At 40.0% G+C, this 20,652-nt stretch overlaps 1 protein-coding gene across 1 annotated transcript in view; it reads left to right on the plus strand.

The window, feature by feature from the left end:
* LOC134224838 (C2 domain-containing protein 5) overlaps positions 1-20,652 on the plus strand; it is a 61,718-nt gene that overhangs the window by 21,409 nt on the left and 19,657 nt on the right. The window contains exons 10-11 of the mRNA XM_062704440.1: positions 5,397-5,804; positions 5,926-5,983. Coding sequence (XP_062560424.1) covers positions 5,397-5,804; positions 5,926-5,983 — 466 coding nt within the window. The remainder of the gene's footprint in view (positions 1-5,396; positions 5,805-5,925; positions 5,984-20,652) is intronic.

Genomic DNA, 20,652 nt, shown 5'->3' on the forward strand with positions numbered 1-20,652 from the left:
CGGTATTCCGTTTCGCGGTATATATTATTTCGCGGTATTCAAGCTTAGCTTATCTTTTTAACTTTTTTTTGTATTTTTAAGAGTTTGCCATTCTTTTCTACCAACTCTTAATTTTCTCTTCTTTTATGGCCGTTTCTTTCATTGCGTATTTTTCTCTTTTGTTTTACGCATTATTTTATGTTATTTCCAAAAGACATATACATTATTGTCAATGTCCCGTAGCGTAGTTGGCTACACGTTCGCCTTACAAGCGAATGGTCATGGGTTCGATTCCCAAAATGTGTTGTTTCGTCTTCTTTAAATGTTCGCATTTGCTCGGTATACGGCAAATTGTGATGTTTTGCCTTTAAATATTTGCATTTGCCCGGTGTAAGGCAAAGTGTGTTGTTTTGCCTTCCTTAAATGTTTGCATTTGCCCGGTATAAGGCAAAATCTGTTGTTTGCCTTCTTTAAATGTTTGCATTTGCCCGGTATAAAGCAAAATGTTATGTTTTGCTTTCTTTAAATGTTTGCATTTGCCTGGTATAAGACGAAGTGTGTTGTTTCGCATTCTTTACATACCGCCGTCGGGGTGACAATGGGTCAAATGGGGGTGAGAATGGGTCATTGTTTCAACCACTTAGAATGCTTGTAGATTAGGGTGGTTCAAAAAATGATTTTCCTCCACAGTGCTCATCTGATTCTTTACCATGTTCTGAGTGTCTTCTGAAAACTTGAGTTCATTTGGATTAAAACTGATTTAGCACAAGTCGTTTCAAGTTTGCATGCAAATTAGTATGGGGAAATTTATTTTTTCATTATACTGTTAATGACGCTTCCCCATTAAGCGCAGGTTAAAAGCAAACCTACACAGCTAAAAGGAATACTCAACAGCTTTCACCCAACGAAAATCGCATGATGATTAATCGCCCCAATAATTAGTAATCGAATTTAATCTATACCGAAGTTTTCTGGAGCTAAATGCATAACTCATCAACAGGCAACATTGCTGCTCGTAGCGCGAAAGATAGCACACAAAAATTCAGGCTACTATGTTGCACTGCACATTTCAGTGATGCCCTCAAAGAAGTTTAACGATCATGACTAAAGATTCGCAACCTGTCTTAAAATCGATTACTAATTATTGGGGTGATTAATCAACATGCGATTTTCGTTGGGTGAAAGCTGTTGAGTATTCCTTTTAGCTATGTAGGTTTTCTTTTAACCTGCGCCTAATGGGGGAACGTCATTAACAGTATAATGAAAAAATAAATTTCCCCATACTAATTTGCATGCAAACTTGAAACGGCTTGTGCTAAATCAGTTTTAATCCAAATGAGCTCAAATTTTCAGAGGACACTCAGAACATGGTAAAGAATCAGATGAGCACTGTGGAGCAAAATCGATTTTTTGAACCACCCTATTGTAGATAGGATTGAATGCATCTGAGGGCAAGAAGACTAAAATATAAGAGACCTTTTTGGACGATTTTGCTCTTCAACCTGCAAAACTGCCAAACTGCCCATTGTCACCCCCGGTGCGGTGGCGGTAGTCGTATTTGCAAATATGTTTTGCTTCAAAACATTTTTTTTGTTGGGATTTGAATTTATATAAGTCTGGTGTAAACTCAATGATTATTCGTTTTACATAATAATTAGGTAAATTTTGAGGCTTCACAAAGCTAAAGAACATATTATTGAACCACTTGTAACATTAGTAAAATTAAACCTGCAAATTGGTATTGACCGCGAAAAGTTTCACCGCGGAATAGTACTAACCGCGAAATGGTATACCGCCAAATAATATAAACCGCGAAATGTTATACCGCGATTAGGGATCCTATAATGAGAGATATGAGAAAGCGGCCATTGTAAGCCAATCGAGCATTGAGAACTGTCAAAACGTGAGCCAAATGAACGTTGTTATTGTTGCAGATTGAGACGAAATTGAGAGGTGTTGTGATAGATTTTAAGAAAAGTTTCATCAAATAAACAATTTGTTTTACTCTCCCGAGTAGAAGTAATATAGTTTATGTATCGTGTTTCGCCTGTTTGTATTGCACTTTAATGTTAGTGATAATGCTTATTTAAACACTGTTATTGGACAGACAAACATAATCCAAATTGTTATCAAATGCAAAGTCATATACAAGCTTCAACATTTTGCGCTGCGGCAAGTGCTGGAGGCGTTTGCTAACAAAAGTAACAGCGTTGCTAAATCGTCTGGAAAAGTATTTGCATATCTCTCATTATAGGATCCCTAACCGCGATATGATACTGAATGCGAAGTGGTAGACCGCGAACTTGTACACCGTGAAATGGTTAACCGCGGAATGTTTTACCACGAAATGTCGTACAATCGCGGCTCGCTCACCGAAGCAGGACGAATGTTTTTTGTCTGCCGGCAGTTCGTTCTATCTTGTTGAGCATACTCAAGTTTGTTTGGAGCCTGTAAATAAAAGGCCCTCTGAAGAGGTTCCACAGAATTAGCCTGTGGCTCATTCGATCCTTTGTGGCAGTTAATTCGCCTTGACGGCAGTGAGAAAACAAAATGGGGGTTGATGATGCTTTTTTATTTCACTCGGCAAGGCACATAGGATGTGACTTTTAAAATTCTTGTTAAACCGTTAAAACGCGTTTTAGCCGGAAATAGTTAGATTTTCTGAGTTAGAAATTTCATTTACTTTCAGATTAGCAATACTAAAGCTGAATTATTTTGATTAAAAAAACATGTATTGATAAGTAGACATACATGTAGTTTTCCAAAATTCTAATGCTACGTATTTAAAATCTTTCAGTAAATCAGTTTTTAAAACATTTTATAAGCATTTTAAAATATATTTCCTATCTTCATCATGTTGAAACACAGTGATTTCACGCACACTTCCGTCTCCACTAGATGGCAGCAGCGCGGCTTCGTCAAACCGAATTTACCTGATGAGAGCCTTTGATATGCGCAAGATGGTTCGTTGGCTTCGAATTATGCATGCAATTGTGCAACAGGTGACCTACAAATTGTGATTGCACCGTATACAGCGTAGTATTAGAGTAAAATCAGTAGTGATTCAAATCGTTCGGGGCTGTCAGTTTGAATATGAATCCGAAACATTATTTTTTCCAGCAGCTGTTCTAGATTAATTTTTTTTATACAAGTCAACTATCAAAAAATTAAAACTGGTATACCACTCAGTTCTATTTTCTGCAGATTTGAACCAGGAATGAAATTCAAATATTTTTAAATTTTTTGGTGTATGAATGCGTTATTTTATCTAGGGATCAATCCACTTTACAATTACGGCGCCTTTCTTGGCAGCAACGTCATGATGTCATTTAATTGAAAATTTGAAAAATATAAATGGAACACTGCTGGGAAAACCAGCTTGTTTGTTCTATTTTGCTCCAGATTCAAACTAGAATAGTGGTCGAAATTTTTGAATGAATCTGAATCACTACTGATTACTCTTATAACGATACAATGCATTTATTGCCACACGCCAACTTGGCTTCAAATACAGTGATAGTTAGTTGGATCAGTTCAGTAAGTCCGGTCTTGAGATCGCACGCATGTCTGTGCGAGTGTATTGGTCACTTTGGAGTAATGGTCAGCATTAGTGGCATTAGTTGTTGGGAATAAGGGGAGAAATCATCAATATGTTTTCAAGGGCTGTATATGTCTTGCGGGATATACGGTGAAAATTTGAGGTTGCATTTTGTTGGCATAATCTCGTTCTTTTAGCAACCTTAGAAGCGGCGTAAAGATGATTATGTGTTTTACTAGTTTAAGAGCGGGGGATATATATAGCGTTGTGCTTTTACTTAAATATAGCTATTAAGTTTTAGACATTCAGCGAGACTTGATCTTGTCAGTTACTCCCTGAAAGAATATACCGTTTAGTTTATTCATGATCTTAAACACCTACCTATTAAATATTGGGGTCTGTGAACTCAAAAGTTATGGCCAAAATACTAATTAAAAATCCCGTATAGGAAACATAGGGATGAATGACCGCCTGAGTTAATATCCCTCAAAAACAAACCATCATCAACCGTATAGGAAACAATCACTTTTTTGGGACTTACTCGGCCAATTTGCTCGCAAAAAATTGTGTTCGACGTGTAATGAGTATAAGTATAAATGCAAAAAATAGGTTCTATCTATCAGTAATCATTTAGACTATTCTTTTATGCTTTTAAACATTTTTAAACGTAAAAGGAATGCATCATCAGCGCTAGGATTAATTAGGATTTTTTTTTATCAAATACAATATAGGACAGTTATGTATAGAACGGCAGTATAAGTATCCCCTTATCATAGACACTGTTGCGGTATGTATTCCTTGCTTTAGTAATGGAATTATTTGGAGTGTTTGCAATAAGTTGTAGACCTTAAAGTGAAACCCATTAGAATCCAATTTCTTTTTGCCTTTCTCGTACAACAAAGTTGTACCAAAACGCTATATCATTTCACTCCGAAGACGAACTTTTCATAGGAACCTCGGAGACCCATATTGCCGTGAATCGCATATTTGTCCCATATGAATATGAATAACCCAGCAAAGATGGAACAGATATGCGATTCACGGCAGCATAGTCTTATATACCAATCGACTCAGCTTGAAAATCCGAGCACATGTGTGTCTGTCTATGTGTATGTATGTTCGTTTGTTTGTGTGTTATAGAAAAATATTAGACAACTTTTTAAATAGTAATCCTTAACCAATTTTCTCGCAACAAGTTTCATTTCATTTACACGGAGAAAACCCTCACTATTGAATTTGATAACCGTTGTTTCGTTTAAAAGTTGTAAAGAAAATGGTACATTGAACCACAGACAAACAGCTTGAACATTTTTCTGAAAAATCCATCGCCCAACTCTTCTACCACCATCTTGCGAGCATGTTACACGAAACAATGTTTCGTATGACATTGTCACCAGAAGGCGCTGGAGTGAAATGTCAAACTCGAAGGATTACGACGCTAGCGCCTCTAGTTGTGAAGCACGCAATCAATCAAATTCAAATTGATCGTTGAAGTCACGGTCGATGGTAATTTCTCTAGTGTTACGTCTGTTTGTCTGTGATTGAACCACGTTATATAAGCGCCATATAAGGTTGGTGTCTTGGCTAAATGCGAGAAAGGCAGTATCACTACTCGGTGAATTAGGTTGGTTTTTTTATTGATTATATGAAAACGTGAATCGTACGTTCAGACTTTAAAAGTTAATGAGCCATATTTTTTTTGGATTTCGTTTAGTTCAACATAACAAAAAATTCAAAACAATATCCTGTCTGAAGGCGGTTTTGGGTTAGACGATGTCTCAAATTTTGTTCTGCTAAATATAATGTCAATAATATTTAATGCATGGTACGTAATAATTGAATTCAACAATAAATTTTATACATATATTATTTTTTGCAGCGAGGACGTGTGTGTATTATCGGCCATTGGAACTGCGACAGTAATAAATTCTCAAAACGGTGAAACATCTGCCATTGATAGTTCCAGACCGCACGGAACTTCTATTAATAAAGAAATCATGACGTCGTCGATGGATGGCCAAGAATTAGAGAAAGACTTCAACCCTATTTCGGAGCTAAGCTCATCAACGAAATGTGTCGATGTTTCTGATAACCAGAAACCCGTTGAAATGGACGGCACCGATGCATCCGGTTACGCAGATGTTCGAACGTTGAGAGACACACTGGATTCTACAAACAAAACTACTGTATCGCAACCAGTGAGCAGTCACTGCGGTATGTGCCATATCACATACTCACACACATCCATCCCATTTAGAATTAATACGATGAAGTGCGCAATCTGCAAGTAAGTTGGACGTCTCTGTAAAGTTTTTTTAAAATTAAATTTAAATTTCACCATAATACGTTTCATATGCCTAATAGATGTACAATATGATATATTGCATATTTTTTTCCCCCTTGCATAGGAATGGAAGCGTTCCAGATGTTTTGCTTTGTACTATAGAGATTCCAGATGGACTACAGGTAAGAAATTAGGAATGTAATATCATATCAAATCAAATTTTGCTTCTAACGATCTACAACATAGATTATGATGTTATATATGTACTCGATTTCAACCCTTGAATCATTAGATTCATTAAACATGTTTGAAATAAGAAATGTCTACAGCGTTTACCTCATGGTCGTGGGTTAGCGACGCCGGTCGTACGAACATATTTCATAAAGTGTTAATCTGTTAATGTTAATCTAAAAAAAATCATGTAAGTTCAGGTGCTGTGGCACTGACATATACGAGTACAATCACTTTTCTTGTTACACGCATCGCATCCCCGGGCCGTGGCCAATCTACGTTGTATGACACTAGGCAATACGTTTACACTGCTGGCTCAAATTTTCAACGTGACGATTACTATATCGAACTTGTGAACTCGACTCGTGGAAAACTTATTCCTGGTTATCCGAGGCTTGTGATAGACCCTTTATCACAAAGGACCTTTCCACTGACTGGTACGCTCGAGCGTCCCGTCCTCTGCTTCAGACCCATAAGGGGTCCGAAAAAGTTTATTTTCAGGGTATTAAACTTGTGAGAGAATAGAAGATAGACGAGGAGAGTGTTACGGCTTGTTGGCCGCGTCCGGCTCTAGCGACTGCCATTTATTAGGGAGTTGTTTGTAGAGATAGAAACGGTTTGTGTTTATATACATGATAGAAGTTCAGACAGCTTGGGATCGCTACGATAGAGTTAGTTATAGTTTAGAAACTTTTCAGAGATTATTTATATGCTTGAAGGGAACGGTTGAAATCCGTTTTCTAGTGATTGCCGAAGAAGCTATGTAGATTGATATGATAGAGATACGTGCAGTTTGGGATTAGTATACTGCCCATGATCGCATATTTGTAACATTTGCATTTTGTTCGATTTTGTAAATCGTTTGTCAATCCTCCCCACAAACTCAATAGTTTCCAGCTTACCACAGATAAGCAAGATAGTTAAGCCTATTTTACTGTTGCGGGATTAGATGCAGTAAATTGAGCTTTCTGAACGATTTACAGGCTGTCTACAAAATGAACAAAAACGCGAGTGTTACAAATATGCAATCATGGGCAGTAATAATCCTGTTTGTTTTGTGCGCCAGCTTATGCAACAAGCGATTGAGCTGAAATTTAGAGAGATTGATTTTCTCACCACAAGACAAGAATTAGACACAATCCTGAGGGGTGCCCCGTAGAACGTGGAATGCTACAATATATTTTCTCCCCATACTAAGCAGGGCCTAATGTCCAGCCTTTATATAAAATAATTTGTTCAAGCAAAGGCGTCATAGATGCGGAATCGACATCGCTATAAACGACACGGGACAACTATGCTTCACACGACAGTGCAACAATGCACCGACTCGGGGGAGTTCCTAAACTGTACTATACTGCCGTTAATCGCATATCTGTCCCATCTTTGTTGGGTTTCCTATTCATATGGGACAAATATACGATTCACGGCAGTATACAACGCAGAGTTTCCACCCTCTCTTGCTTTATGTGATGCAAAAACAAAATAACAATCAAACAAAATTAAAATATTTAAACTTATTTTTACTCTTTTCGTCAAACATGGGTCAGCCGTCTGACACCTGCGTTGAAACATGGAAGCAGTGATAATGCGTGCCCCCATATAAAATAATAACCTGTGCTAATCACTTATGATACTAAAAAATTGAAATGGAATTAGGCAGTGTTATTGCTTATCATTTTAGCACTGCCAAGCGAACTTGGCCTGTACCCATTGAACTTTTCTTTTCCATTTCATAAATAATTAACCATCATTTGTGATATTTCAACAAAATCTTATTGGGAATTCTGAAAAGGCACACAATCAATGCAGTTAGATTACCAGGTAATGTGTGCACATTTAGCACAGGTGATGCATCACAATGCTGTATATGCACTATAAGATGCAATTGACCGGAAGATTAGATAAGCATTTCCCCCATATACAAGTATTACCTTCGACGTAAAATTGGGTCATACTCTAATTTTGCATCACCAGTTTGTTTTTTGACGTTGGACAACGTCTTACCCGAAGGTACTGGGTGTCAAATCAGAATCTAAAAAAAATTAAACGTTAATAGCGCCTTTATCTTTCGAAGGATTTTGGAGATTCATATATCAACCGACTCAAAAACTTTCCAGAAATTTGACAGTTTTATTGAAACTCAATACAATTCACGATAAAGTATTGAATATTTTATTTCTTGCCATACCCAGTAAAAATTTCAGTATCAACCAATCTTGCTCATGCTTTCCCAACACAGACATCAGATAGCTGTAAGTTACGTCGTTGCTTTTGGTCAACTGCAAAAAAAATTTTTTGTGTATAAAAAAGCAGTGCCTGCCGCGTGCGAATCATTCTTTACACGTGCATCGTACCGAACGAACATGGCATGGCTTCAAATCTGTCGAAAAGAAGACGAAAACGACGAGACGGTAGGCGGCGGCTGCAAGGCAAGGAAAACATCGTCAATTTCGACAAAAGACGACGCACTACACCACAAGCTCAACGATCGTCGATCACTAGCCGTAAGATGCAAACCGGCGTCTGCCTCCTGTTGCCGAACAAGCTGGTCGAGCACGCCATCTAAGAGAATCGATGCCATCACCAAGTACGCCAGCTCCAGCTGAAAACGAACGACGACGGATTGTACACCAAAATGGCTCTTTTCAGGGCCACAGCCACACTAGCAGAAAACAGGGTTTTTGTACACGCATCAAGCCAGTGATGATATACTGACATTATAGTAATTTGTGTGATAATGATTTGTGGCGGGAGGTTTTAGTGATGTGTCATTCAAATGATCCTATATTGCATGCTCTATTGATTGTGAATTTTGGTTTTGTTGCTGTTAGTATTTGAAAAGGCGCATCATTAAAAATAAATCGGTTCACGACCGCACATAAGACACGTTGGAAAAATTAACTCGCAGTTGCAGTCTAGTGAATTTTTCTCTCAAGTCTCAAGATTCTGATATGGTTTTGTTGCTGTTTGTTTTTGGCATTAGGGAAGAGTCATTAATTACGTAACGCAAAATTGTAAATTTTCAACCCCTTCTCCCGTTACTCTTTTTGGATGAAGTATCTGAAAATTTGGTATGGATCGTCACACTTCAGGCAACCTCAGTTGTAACCGTTCGGGAAATGTTCACGAGGATTTCTAAACGGTGGCTTTAGCGCCACTCTCAAAGAGAGACCATCGGTCGTGTTCGATTTGCCCGACTTTTGGAGACCTTTTCGCCCAGGGAAATTCTCGAACGGTTCGTGGAATGATAATAAGCGATTTCGTAACGCATGCACTAACTATGACTCTTTATTCGTACGAATTTTAGGGAACGCATAAGGAATGTTCACTCATACGAGCAGGGAAACGAAATTAAACTTAATTTAATTAGCGAGTATGCTTTATTTGCCAACTGGCGTTAAACGTAACGCAATTCAACCAATTTAAAGAATTCAATCAAAACACTATATTTTAGATCATTCATTCGCATTGGACGCGTCCTTAACGTACGGAATGGAAAATAGCTAACATGGCTATGTAATAGAAAGCTCTTTACGCGCAGGATTTTTGTTAACTCGATGCTGGCGGGAACGATGAGGCTTTCGTTGTCACGACGATAGTGACGATAACTTCGATGGCGGTCACCGGCTTGTCCGTGCTGCGATTTGGCGCGCTGCGATGAAAGTGACCCGTGTGCGATATGGCCGATTTAAAGGTGCGGAGAGAGTGGCGGCTGGAACGGAAGCTTTCGATTTCGATCGGAGAGAGTGTTGTGGCACTTGGCCTGATTTTACCCGGGATGATCGGCTCCGCCAAATAGAGGCACACGTACCCAAGCGACCCGGCTTTGCGTACCTATCAGGTTCACCGAGCGGGGAGTGGTGCGTCCTTTGGTTAGGATCGAGGTTCGTGGCGTGCAATTGACGACACGCTAAACACTGACGAACCTACACTCTCGATATCACTGGTCCGAAAATGTAACGGAATGGACCTTTCCGTCGGTAATTAACGACCGACATGGAATATTCGCTACGACCTCACTTACTCCGTTTGGCTACCTACTTGAGGCGGGCCTTCGCTGGCATACGGGTCGGACGGTCGACGGAATCTCGATGAGACGATGAATGCCGTCGATTAGCGACAGAAAATCCAGCCGTACGAAAAAAGCGCAGGGCGCTGCGTGTCCTACACGAAATCACATTAAATTTAAGGAATTGCTCAACATAATTAGATTTAATTACCTTTTTGCCTTTCTCGTAAAACAAAGTTGTACCCAAAGGCTATTATTTTACTCTGAAAACGAACTTTTTACAGGAACATCTAATAGTAAAGTTTCTTATACCATTCGACTCAGTTTGATGAATCGAGGTGATGTCTGTGTGTGTATGTATGTGTGTGTGTATGTTTGTGTGTCTGTATGGTCACTTTTTCAACCTCAAAAACTCACTCGATTTTCATCGTACTTAGACTTAACTGATTTTATCGCAACAAGTTGCATTCCGCAGAGCCACTCTTCTAATTACATGCTATTTAATTTGATCAAGATCGATTAATGCGTTCGCAGCTGACAAGGAAAATGGTTTAGGCAGTTTTTTATTTTTTTCCATATAATCGGGACTACGAGCATTGAGCAGCTACCATGCTATAATATAAATTACGTTTGCTCGATGGGTTAGAAACGCTACGGCAATATCGATAACGCTAACGCAACGTGCAAAGCTTTTCAAAGTTTGCAATGTGGAACGTGTTGTACACGAAAACTAATCGACGAACAACGTACGCGCTTTTAAGTTTAGAGCCGACTCGATGATGTTTATTGCCATTATACTTTATCGGAGCATTCGCACCAACACAGTTGTAAGTTTCATCGTTGAACTCGATAACGACACGATTTAACTGCTGGTTCGTATACGCTCGTGGCCATGGTGGTGTTTGCGTTTGTTTTATGTCATACATTGGAAGGGGAAAAAGAGGGGTTTCATTGATGCCTCAACATGCTGTTTGGTTTGGGTGGTGTGGTGTAAGCATATGCGGTATTTCGAAAAATTTCGTTTCAGGTGGTTCGAAACGAAATTCCGCGGAATTTGAGCATGGCGAAATCTGATTTCTTGATTTCGTTTCGTTTCGTAAAATTGCAAAAATTGCAAAAAATTAGCTTCTAACGAAATTGAACGGAATTCCGCGGAATTTCGAAACAAATTTAAACTTAAACCATACTTTATATTATCAAAACTTTTGGCTGCGCCGCTGAACAAAATTGTAAAGTTGTTTTCAAAACTTTAGGTTATACAATATTCCTATTAACGCTTTCTACATAACCCCATTCTTAGTCGACAAATTCGTATGTAGTTTTCTTCTAGGGTAAAATGCCCAATAGTGGACCCCCTAGTAGCGGAATTTTGCTCTTCCAGTCATAAGGAGTAGAATTTTTCAACATATTAATTCTGCTTGATATCGAACAACAAGCTCTGCGTCTCCTCTTCTCGATACATACATAAAACACCCAAATACACGACGTTATTCGTCAAAATTAACATTTTAAAGTCTAACTGAATTCGCCCTATAGTAGACCCCTGGGGTCCATAATAGGAAATTGCTACCCTATAGTCGACACTTCATTTGATTTTCATGTTTCGTTTCGGGACGTTCTTCTTCCCCATTGTGGACCCCCCAAAATATTCCTATAGTAGACACTCTCGTGTTTATTTTCTATAGAATTGTAAAAAATCATCTAATTTTACTTTCCATAGCATTTCCAATGCATGTAATCAAATCATAGGACTGTAAGGTAGGTTCTCCCGATGGAATTTCATACGAAAATGTTGACATTGTGCTGTAATAATGCAAAAATGGCTGGAGGGTCCACTATTGGTTAGGGGTCCACTATTGGGCACTTTACCCTATATGAATGTGGAAACGATCGTGTGGAACGGCAGCTAGTCCGGGAGAACGCGAAGTGAAAAAAAATCTACCTCGCGTAGCAGAAATTTGTTTAACCAGTGTGCAATCGATCGTGTTGATGCTGACGCCAGCTAGTGTAGGAGAACGTGAAGTGATAAAACTAAAGTCTGGATCGAAGAGCACAAAAATATTTAGTGCGGAATCGATCGTGTTGTAGAAGATTATTAAACAAAGCATATTGATCTTGCGTTGGATTGATTTGAAACACAGTTTTCGTCTTCTGTTTCCAAAATAAGTTCGTTTACAATAAATATTTTGTCGCTTACTAAGGGGTTTCACACGACTTACCTTCTCAACTAACCAACGATTCCTTTCCTGTAGCGCTCACGGAGATGCAGAGCATTCCTCGGTCTCTTATAACAATGAGTGTTAAACTAATTTTTCTCTCCTAATCCTAAATTGGCTATAAGCACGTGACCAGCATCATTATTGGTCATGAACTGGAAACTCCGAAGCAAGTATACAATAAGAATAACTTTTTGGTATCCCAAAAATATTATTAAATTGGTGATTGGGTGTCGTTGGTTGAATAATCTTAAATGTATTTGACGTCATATTCTAGTCGGCCTTGAGAGTTATTGACTTAATTTTCAAAATGTTCGTGTACACTTCACTCCGAAATCGAACCTTTTATAGTCTTGGAGACCCATGATGTTATATACCAACCCGACCAGTTAGTCATAACAGTTATATCAATAGTCATAACAGTCATACAAATAACAATACTTGAAATAATTTTTCTTTTCTCTGTCAAAAATGGATGAAAGAAAATTTCACGAACGTCATAACTTGATTATAACATAATGTATTATGCTTATTTTACAGAAAAACAAAATTGCCAACATTTTTGTTAGATAGGAATTGGAAAAAAACGAAGTTACCACCTTCAGTATATCTTGATTTAATCGAGAAAGGCATCGTCACCGCTAGGTGGTTTAATTTAGGTTTTTCGTATTAATTCACTTTAATAAAATTATCTGAGCAGAAAACGTAATCGATTGGACCTCGGTCCACTAAACCATGAAGAAAAACCCAGAACATTTAACACCACTTATTTTTCAAAACTCACTCACTAGTTTTTCAAATTAAACTAAAATTACTCAAGCAAAAAATTAAACTTTCAAGAACTGAACGTAAGTATTTAATTCGTGCAATTCTGCTCTCCAGCCGATTCGTAGACGAAATGAGCGAGTCTGAGTCGTACTTGCGCCAAGAAATTTTGAATATTTTAAAATCATTTTACTATTCAACTATTCAAATCTGAGGTATCATTCAATTTGATTCTACAGCATATTCAAATAAAATTGCGGCAACCGATTAGCATGGCACCTGTTTGTCGTCTATTTGCAGCTCACATGCGAACCATAATGTTGAGCTTTTATAACAAATACTATATACTTTGATACAGAAACGAACAGATTTGACGAACGCAAACGAAACACGACACACGATCATAAATCAAAACCAAATTTAAAATTTATTTTTGTTTTTTTATTTTTGTTTGTTTTATGCACTTTAAAGCTTGAAAATCACTTTAACATGGCCAAAACGTGAACGGAACGAATCGCAATATTCACAAGAGTTGTAGAGCACACCAAAAACTTCCATATAGAGGTTGTTGCGATGGTTTTCGGCGTTTATATCTCTCGTTAGATTTTTTTCAAAATTGAAAATAGCCCAAAAACACTAAATCGACTTGAGCCACCTCGAAATTTTATCCGAATTAGCTGAAAATTTGACAGGAGGCTTATTTTAGCATAAGAATTGTGATTCTGGGCTGACCGGTTGAATTTTTGATACTTTTTGAAAACATGAAGAAATCTAATACGGATGTGGAGTGTTTAATAAACATTACCTTTGTTTGCTGTTAGAACTGTCAGTTTTGAACAACCCACCTCTTGCGAAGACTACCACTAATTGAAGAATTGACTTGGTTTTCCATTTTGGTCCCACGAGTTGCTCGGGAAAAGAGGTCCACCACGCCAGAGCCCAGCATGACGCGGTAAGGGACAATTACTGTGGAGGGTACCCAGGTACCCCACAGGCTCCGTTAAAGGCCTAGCTTATTATTTCACCCCCCTGGCCATGCATCCCCTCGGCACGGGTCGCTTGACGCCTTGAGATTAGGGGTTAGGGACGATGGTCCCGGTCTAACTCGCAGTGGCCATGGGGAGGGGTCGTCAAGCCTTTGGACAAAGTCCCTGCTGCCCCCCCCCTTTGAATTACCCCCTTAAATTAGTTAAACGGAATACGTAATTGTGAGTAGACTAAAAACTAAAGTTGAACTTATGACTAAGACCTTACATACTACTTAAACTAGGGCTGACTAGAAACAGATCACAGAACGGTTTATGACGTAGACTAGATACACCCACTGAATTGTGAGTATTGCCAAACACTTATCTATGAATTGTGAAACGAATGAATTTATTTTGACGTAGGACTTTCGTCTTTCTTTACTATACCGGGTGTCATTCCAAAATATTCAAATCGACCGCGTTACGCTGTGTTGAAAGATTTTATACGTTAATAGCGTTCGTCTCAATGGACGAATTTCTGCGGTAAGCCCCTCAATCGACAGATTTCAAGTATGCCTTTCATGTCCATGCTTGATAAGACCCGAAAAACTTGTTTCAATAGGCATGAAACTGTTTTCAATGAAAAACATTGAGATCAAGGGAACCTATAAATATGGGTACCGCATAATTCTTGCATCATTCGCAGGAGTCGCAGGGGTCACTGTATCGCTGGCTTCGTCTATTGCGAAATCACTTCATTCAAATTCGCGAGTGATTTTGCCGCGATTTTATTAGCGCGCTTTCTCTCGCGTTTAACGATCGTTCTGTACAAGGCTAGTACTAATTGAAGCGCCATTAGGCCAATGATAATATTGAGTTTAATATCATGGCTCAGATGGAAATCTGTATGGACCTCTTGTGTGTTTATAATCGTGAGGTCATGATCTCCTTCCTGATTCACTTTTGGGGATGATTTCTGATTTCCCATTTCTTCTTCTTCAGAACAGCGAAAATGTCACAATATCATTCTTATTAAACTTGTTTTCCATGCGCTTCGTAAATTTCCTTTGCTCTTTGATCACGTGCACTACGGTTTGCGATGATAAATAACTGGATTAAAGCTTAAATCCATTTTTTTATTGATAACTTATATCACTTCTGCAAACGTCCGGATTTTGATGCAGCACGATTTCAGTGTTCATTCCCTTGGATTCACTGTGTGCATTTTTCGCTATTTCACACATAAATTTGTCTATCTCACAAAATATTGTAGATAATTCACTTTAGCTGTTTCGCGAACATCGCGTATGGTAATGGCTAAAACTTCACTGTACTTAAGGTACAGGTACCGGCCACTTGACGCGGTCTGCAATGAAAAATAAAGACCATGATGTTTTGGTGGTTCTCACCAGACTGAAGCTTTATTCATTGTTTCGACTTAAGCTAGCCTTAGTAACTAATGAGGAGTCTGAAGTCCTATGTAAATTACAACCAATCAGTGATCGATGCACCGATCTAGAGAGAGTGAGAATAGGCATAGAAAGAGACCACCCATTTGGCTCTGCCACTCCGCAGGCAGCTTGAGAACGAGCACTGCCTGGAAACAGTCATTAAGTAACATTCTGTAAAATGACACTTTCCAACTGAAAGTGCTTATGCATTGAAACGGCCATCGAATCTACGGGTTGCTGCTTATGCAATGCAACGGCCATCGACTCGATGGGTTGCTAAATGATAGTGTCTAGAATTTGACCCAGCATGGAACAACGTGCGAGTTCTGTTGAACTCAGGCATGGTTCGATGACATGTGTGAAGCACATGCCACACATTACTACGTTCTCATTGGTGCAGACACCAGCGAATGAGCAGCCGCTGGGTCTGCCGAGAAGCCATGAAATAGCGCAACGCGATTTTTTCCTTTCATTCTGACCGGGACAAGCGAAGCAACCGCATCATCGATTGAACAGCACTCACACCTTTTAGCAGGGAATGAAGTCTGCACCGACCGCTTTTTCGGCTCGACACCATCGAAGCCACCATCATCAGCCGAAACCTAGCCAGTACAGCAACAGTCCACCCTACAGACCCGACAAAGCAGCAATGCTGAGCAGATACCGGCAGCAGCAGCAGAGTCGAGCCGAGACCGGCCGGCATCGGTGATGAGCCGAGACAAGAAGAAAAGCCACATGATGCAGCATGTGTATCCAAAAAACAAACGGTTCTTCAGAGAGCCAATAATAGAGATCGATGTCAAAGCTTTCAATACTCTTCGGGATAGAAATTGTACTTGGGTGCCAAATCCAATATTCTAGTCTAGTGATAAAATTTTATGCGTGATTTTCATAAATAGCGTCAAAACTAACAGTGGATAATTTTTCTGATTTAATCGCGAAGTGGACGAAGGACTTCGCTTGACCATGCCTAAAAAAAACATAAGATGTCCAAATCTCTCACATAATCTTATTTGGATTAAAAAAAACACCGATAACAGCTCAAACATTAATAAACTATCAATCGATTTTTCATCAAATGTTGGATTTTTTGGCATTGATAAAAAAATATCTAGATAAACATTGTTTGATACTGACCGCACACAAAGCGAACGTGACTGAATGATCGTCCCATGTTACCACTTCTAAATCTTATCACCTGAAATCCCATGTCCGGGTGTTTCCTTCCTTTTACTACTAACAATGTTGTCTCAGAAAAGAACACGTACTTCTCACCTGAACTGCAATTCTAAGCTCGCTTGCCCGGCTTATTGGCTGTATCAAACGAAGTCCCGGTAGGAAATAGACGCCAGCAGCGAGCAACAAGCGTAAAAAAGAAGAAGCCTTTCTCGAACGCGTTGATGATGATGACGCTTTGGCTGACAAGGAAGCGGGATAAAAGACACTAGCTGATTGGCCCACCAATTGGGAAGCAGAGAAGATTCAAAATTAAGTAGTATAAAAGAAAAGTGCATTCGCTCGCAGAGCATTCAGTCTTTTTTATACCATCACTAGAAATTCGCGGTTATTTGAAAAGATCGTTTTCTTACTTTTTGCACTAAGCCGAAGCAAACAGCCTCGAGGCTCTAAGAGTTAAAAATAATGTTCTCCTTCAGTCGCTATCCTTTTGGATTAGGAGGCCCTTCAGTGGAAGGGCTGAGATACAGTCTACATCCCCTGCTGAGCCAACTTGTAGTGTATTTCAGGCAGTCCTTCAGTGGGAAGGTTGCCACTGTCGAGGCTAATATTTCTTGACCGGACAGATACTTCCTGAATTTTTTTATGATTCTTGTTCGAGGTAGATTTGATTTCTGTGTCGGTTTGATGAGAAGATTTGGCCAAGGAATGGTATGCAACGCCGATTATGTATCCAAAATAGTTGATGTGAGAAATTTGGACATATTATGTATCTTAAAGTCATGGTCAAGTCAAGTCCTACGTCCACTTAGCGGTTATGTCACAGACATTACCCACTGTTCGTTTTTTACCTTTAAAGCTTTTTTGCCGAATAAACTGCTCGTAAGACCGTGACTGATTATTGCTACGTTGCAAGCCTTGCCAACACGTGCTTTAGGTATTATCCGTTGTTCGTTGTCTTCTATAAGTTGTTTTATGTAAGTTGGTTAGAAATTGTCTTTTCAATCTTTGATTTCAGGCGTTTTCCTGATTTTTCTAGAAATTTGCAGACTCTGATGCTGAATCAGATCCTGATCCTGATTAAAATAGGCAGGATGATGATCACCAGCTCCATAGCACTGACGCCGTTAACCACACGACTACTTAGCCTATAAGAAAAATGACCTCCTTAATTAAAAATTGAGAGCATTATCATAACCTGCATTTTTCAGAAAAACTTCAGATATTTTTAATTCCTTAATCCTTAATATTTCCTCATTTTCTAGACCAACCAGGCTATTCAAATGCTTTAGATTCCGAAGATTTCTACATTATTAGTCTGTCAGACTAAAATCAACTTTTGTTGATTCTTCAGAATGACTAAATTTTTACGAAAATTGTCAAGATTTTCAAAATTATCCAAACCTTCATTCTCCAAACAGCAAATATGAAATTTGGCGCAGACTAATCCCTCTCCCTATGGATGCTCACTGCGGGACGTCAAAATCGTCATCGGTGACATGAACGCTCAGGTAGGAAGAAGGAAATGTATAGACCGGTCATCGGACCGGATAGACTGCATACAGTATCGAACGACAACGGCCAACGATGCATAAACTTTGCAGCCTCCCGCGGAATGGTAGTCCGAAGCACTTTCTTCCCCCGCAAGAATATCCACTAGGCCACATGGAAATCACCTAATCAAGTAACGGAAAACCAAATCGACCACGTTCTAATCGACGGTAAATTCTTCTCCGACATCACGAACGTACGCACTTACCGCAGTGCGAATATTGAATCCTACCTCGTTGCAGTATGTCTGCGCTCAAAATTATCGACGGTGCACAACACGCGTCGGAGTCGTCCGCCGCGGCTAAATATTGGGCGGCTACAAGACGTTAGACTAGCCCAAGACCATGCGCAGCAGCTGGAAGTGGAACTCCCAACGGAAGAGCAACTAGGCGCAGCGTCTCTTGAAGATGACTGGAGAGATATTCGATCCGCCATTAGAAGCACCGCAACCGCTGCACTAGGCACGGTGGTTCCGGATCAGAGAAACGACTGGTATGACGGCGAATGTGAGCAGTTAGTGGAAGAGAAGAATGCAGCATAGGCGAGATTGCTGCTACACCGCACGAGGGCGAACGAGGCACGATACAAACGGGCGCGGAATAGACAAAACTCGATTTTCCGGAGGAAAAAGCGCTAACATGAAGATCGAGACCGTGAAGAGACGGAGGAACTGTACCGAACTAATAACGCACGAAAGTTCTATAAGAATTTGAACCGTTCACATAAGGGCCACCATCTATGGTGGGGTGCAGATGGCGGACGGTACATGGAGGAGGCGAACGAACCTCGAGTTGCATCAGCTGTTGGGAGAACCATCCATCGTTCACACCGCGAAAATCGGAAGACTGCGGTGGGCCGGGCACGTAGCCAGAATGTCGGACAGTAATCCGGTGAAAATGGTTCTCGACAACGATCCGACGGGAAAAAGAAGGCGAGGTGCACAGCGGGCAAGGTGGATCGATCAGGTGGAGGACCATTTGCGGACCCTCCGCAGACTACGACGTTGGCGAAGTGCAGCCATGGACCGAGCTGAATGGAGAAGACTTTTATGTGCAGCACAGGCCACTCTGGCCTTAGTCTGATTACATACATACATAATCCCCCTCCCTTTATCCTTGATCATTTCGTGAGCGTGGGAATTATTCAACCTTCGGAAGTGTCGCGCCGTGATGTGTTGTTAAAGGTTTAAATTAACATTTTTCTCTTTAATTGAATTAGTTAAATCTTTCCCATTGAAGGGAAATCTATAACGAATAGTATTGCTAATAAAATTTGATTAAACAATTGCATGCTAATCGGTCGTACTTTTATTATGCTTTATTATATTTTACTGGGGCGGTTCCTCGAAACAACCACTATAACTCCCTATTCTACTTTTGCAAAATTTGCAGGATTGGTCAAGTCATCCAGTAATGATAACAGGTCGTAAATTCTGAAAACTCAGATGTGTATATGTACATTATGTAGAAGATTATGATTTGAAAAATGTATTTCTAAATACTCACGCTCCTCTAATGTGAACGTGTACCACTGTACCATACACATGTGGAAGGGTTAGCTTGACAAATGGATTGTGAGTGATTTGACTATGCGTCCAATTTGGAAATATCGGGCTCATTCAGTAGCCGCTAAGTTGCGAAAAAGCCGACGGAGGTCTTTTGTAGCTTAGTTGGTTAAAGTACCAGTCTAGCGTACTGAGGGTCGTGGGTTCGAGTCCCATCGAAGGGAAAGTGGTACCTCCAATACATTTTTAAAATAATAATCTTCCACATAATGTACATATTTACATCTGAGAAACATTTTTAGGATCATAGTGTTAACTGCCGATCGTATAGCAGGTGACCCCGAGGAAGGGGTCTCAAAATCATCCAAACCTTCATTCTCCAAACAGCAAATATGAAATTTGGCGCAGACTAATCCCCTCCCTATGGATGCTCACTGCGGGACGTCAAAATCGTCATCGGGGACATGAACGCTCAGGTAGGAAGGGAGGAAATGTATAGACCGGTCATCGGACCGGATAGACTGCATACAGTATCGAACGACAACGGCCAACGATGCATAAACTTTGCAGCCTCCCGCGGAATGGTAGTCCGAAGCACTTTCTTCCCCCGCAAGAATATCCACTAGGCCACATGGAAATCACCTAATCAAGTAACGGAAAACCAAATCGACCACGTTCTAATCGACGGTAAATTCTTCTCCGACATCACGAACGTACGCACTTACCGCAGTGCGAATATTGAATCCTACCTCGTTGCAGTATGTCTGCGCTCAAAATTATCGACGGTGCACAACACGCGTCGGAGTCGTCCGCCGCGGCTAAATATTGGGCGGCTACAAGACGTTAGACTAGCCCAAGACCATGCGCAGCAGCTGGAAGTGGAACTCCCAACGGAAGAGCAACTAGGCGCAGCATCTCTTGAAGATGGCTTGAGAGATATTCGATCTGCCATTGGAAGCACCGCAACCGCTGCACTAGGC

This window comes from Armigeres subalbatus, chromosome 3 (assembly GCF_024139115.2).
Source record: "Armigeres subalbatus isolate Guangzhou_Male chromosome 3, GZ_Asu_2, whole genome shotgun sequence".
Taxonomy (NCBI): Eukaryota; Metazoa; Arthropoda; class Insecta; order Diptera; family Culicidae; genus Armigeres; species Armigeres subalbatus.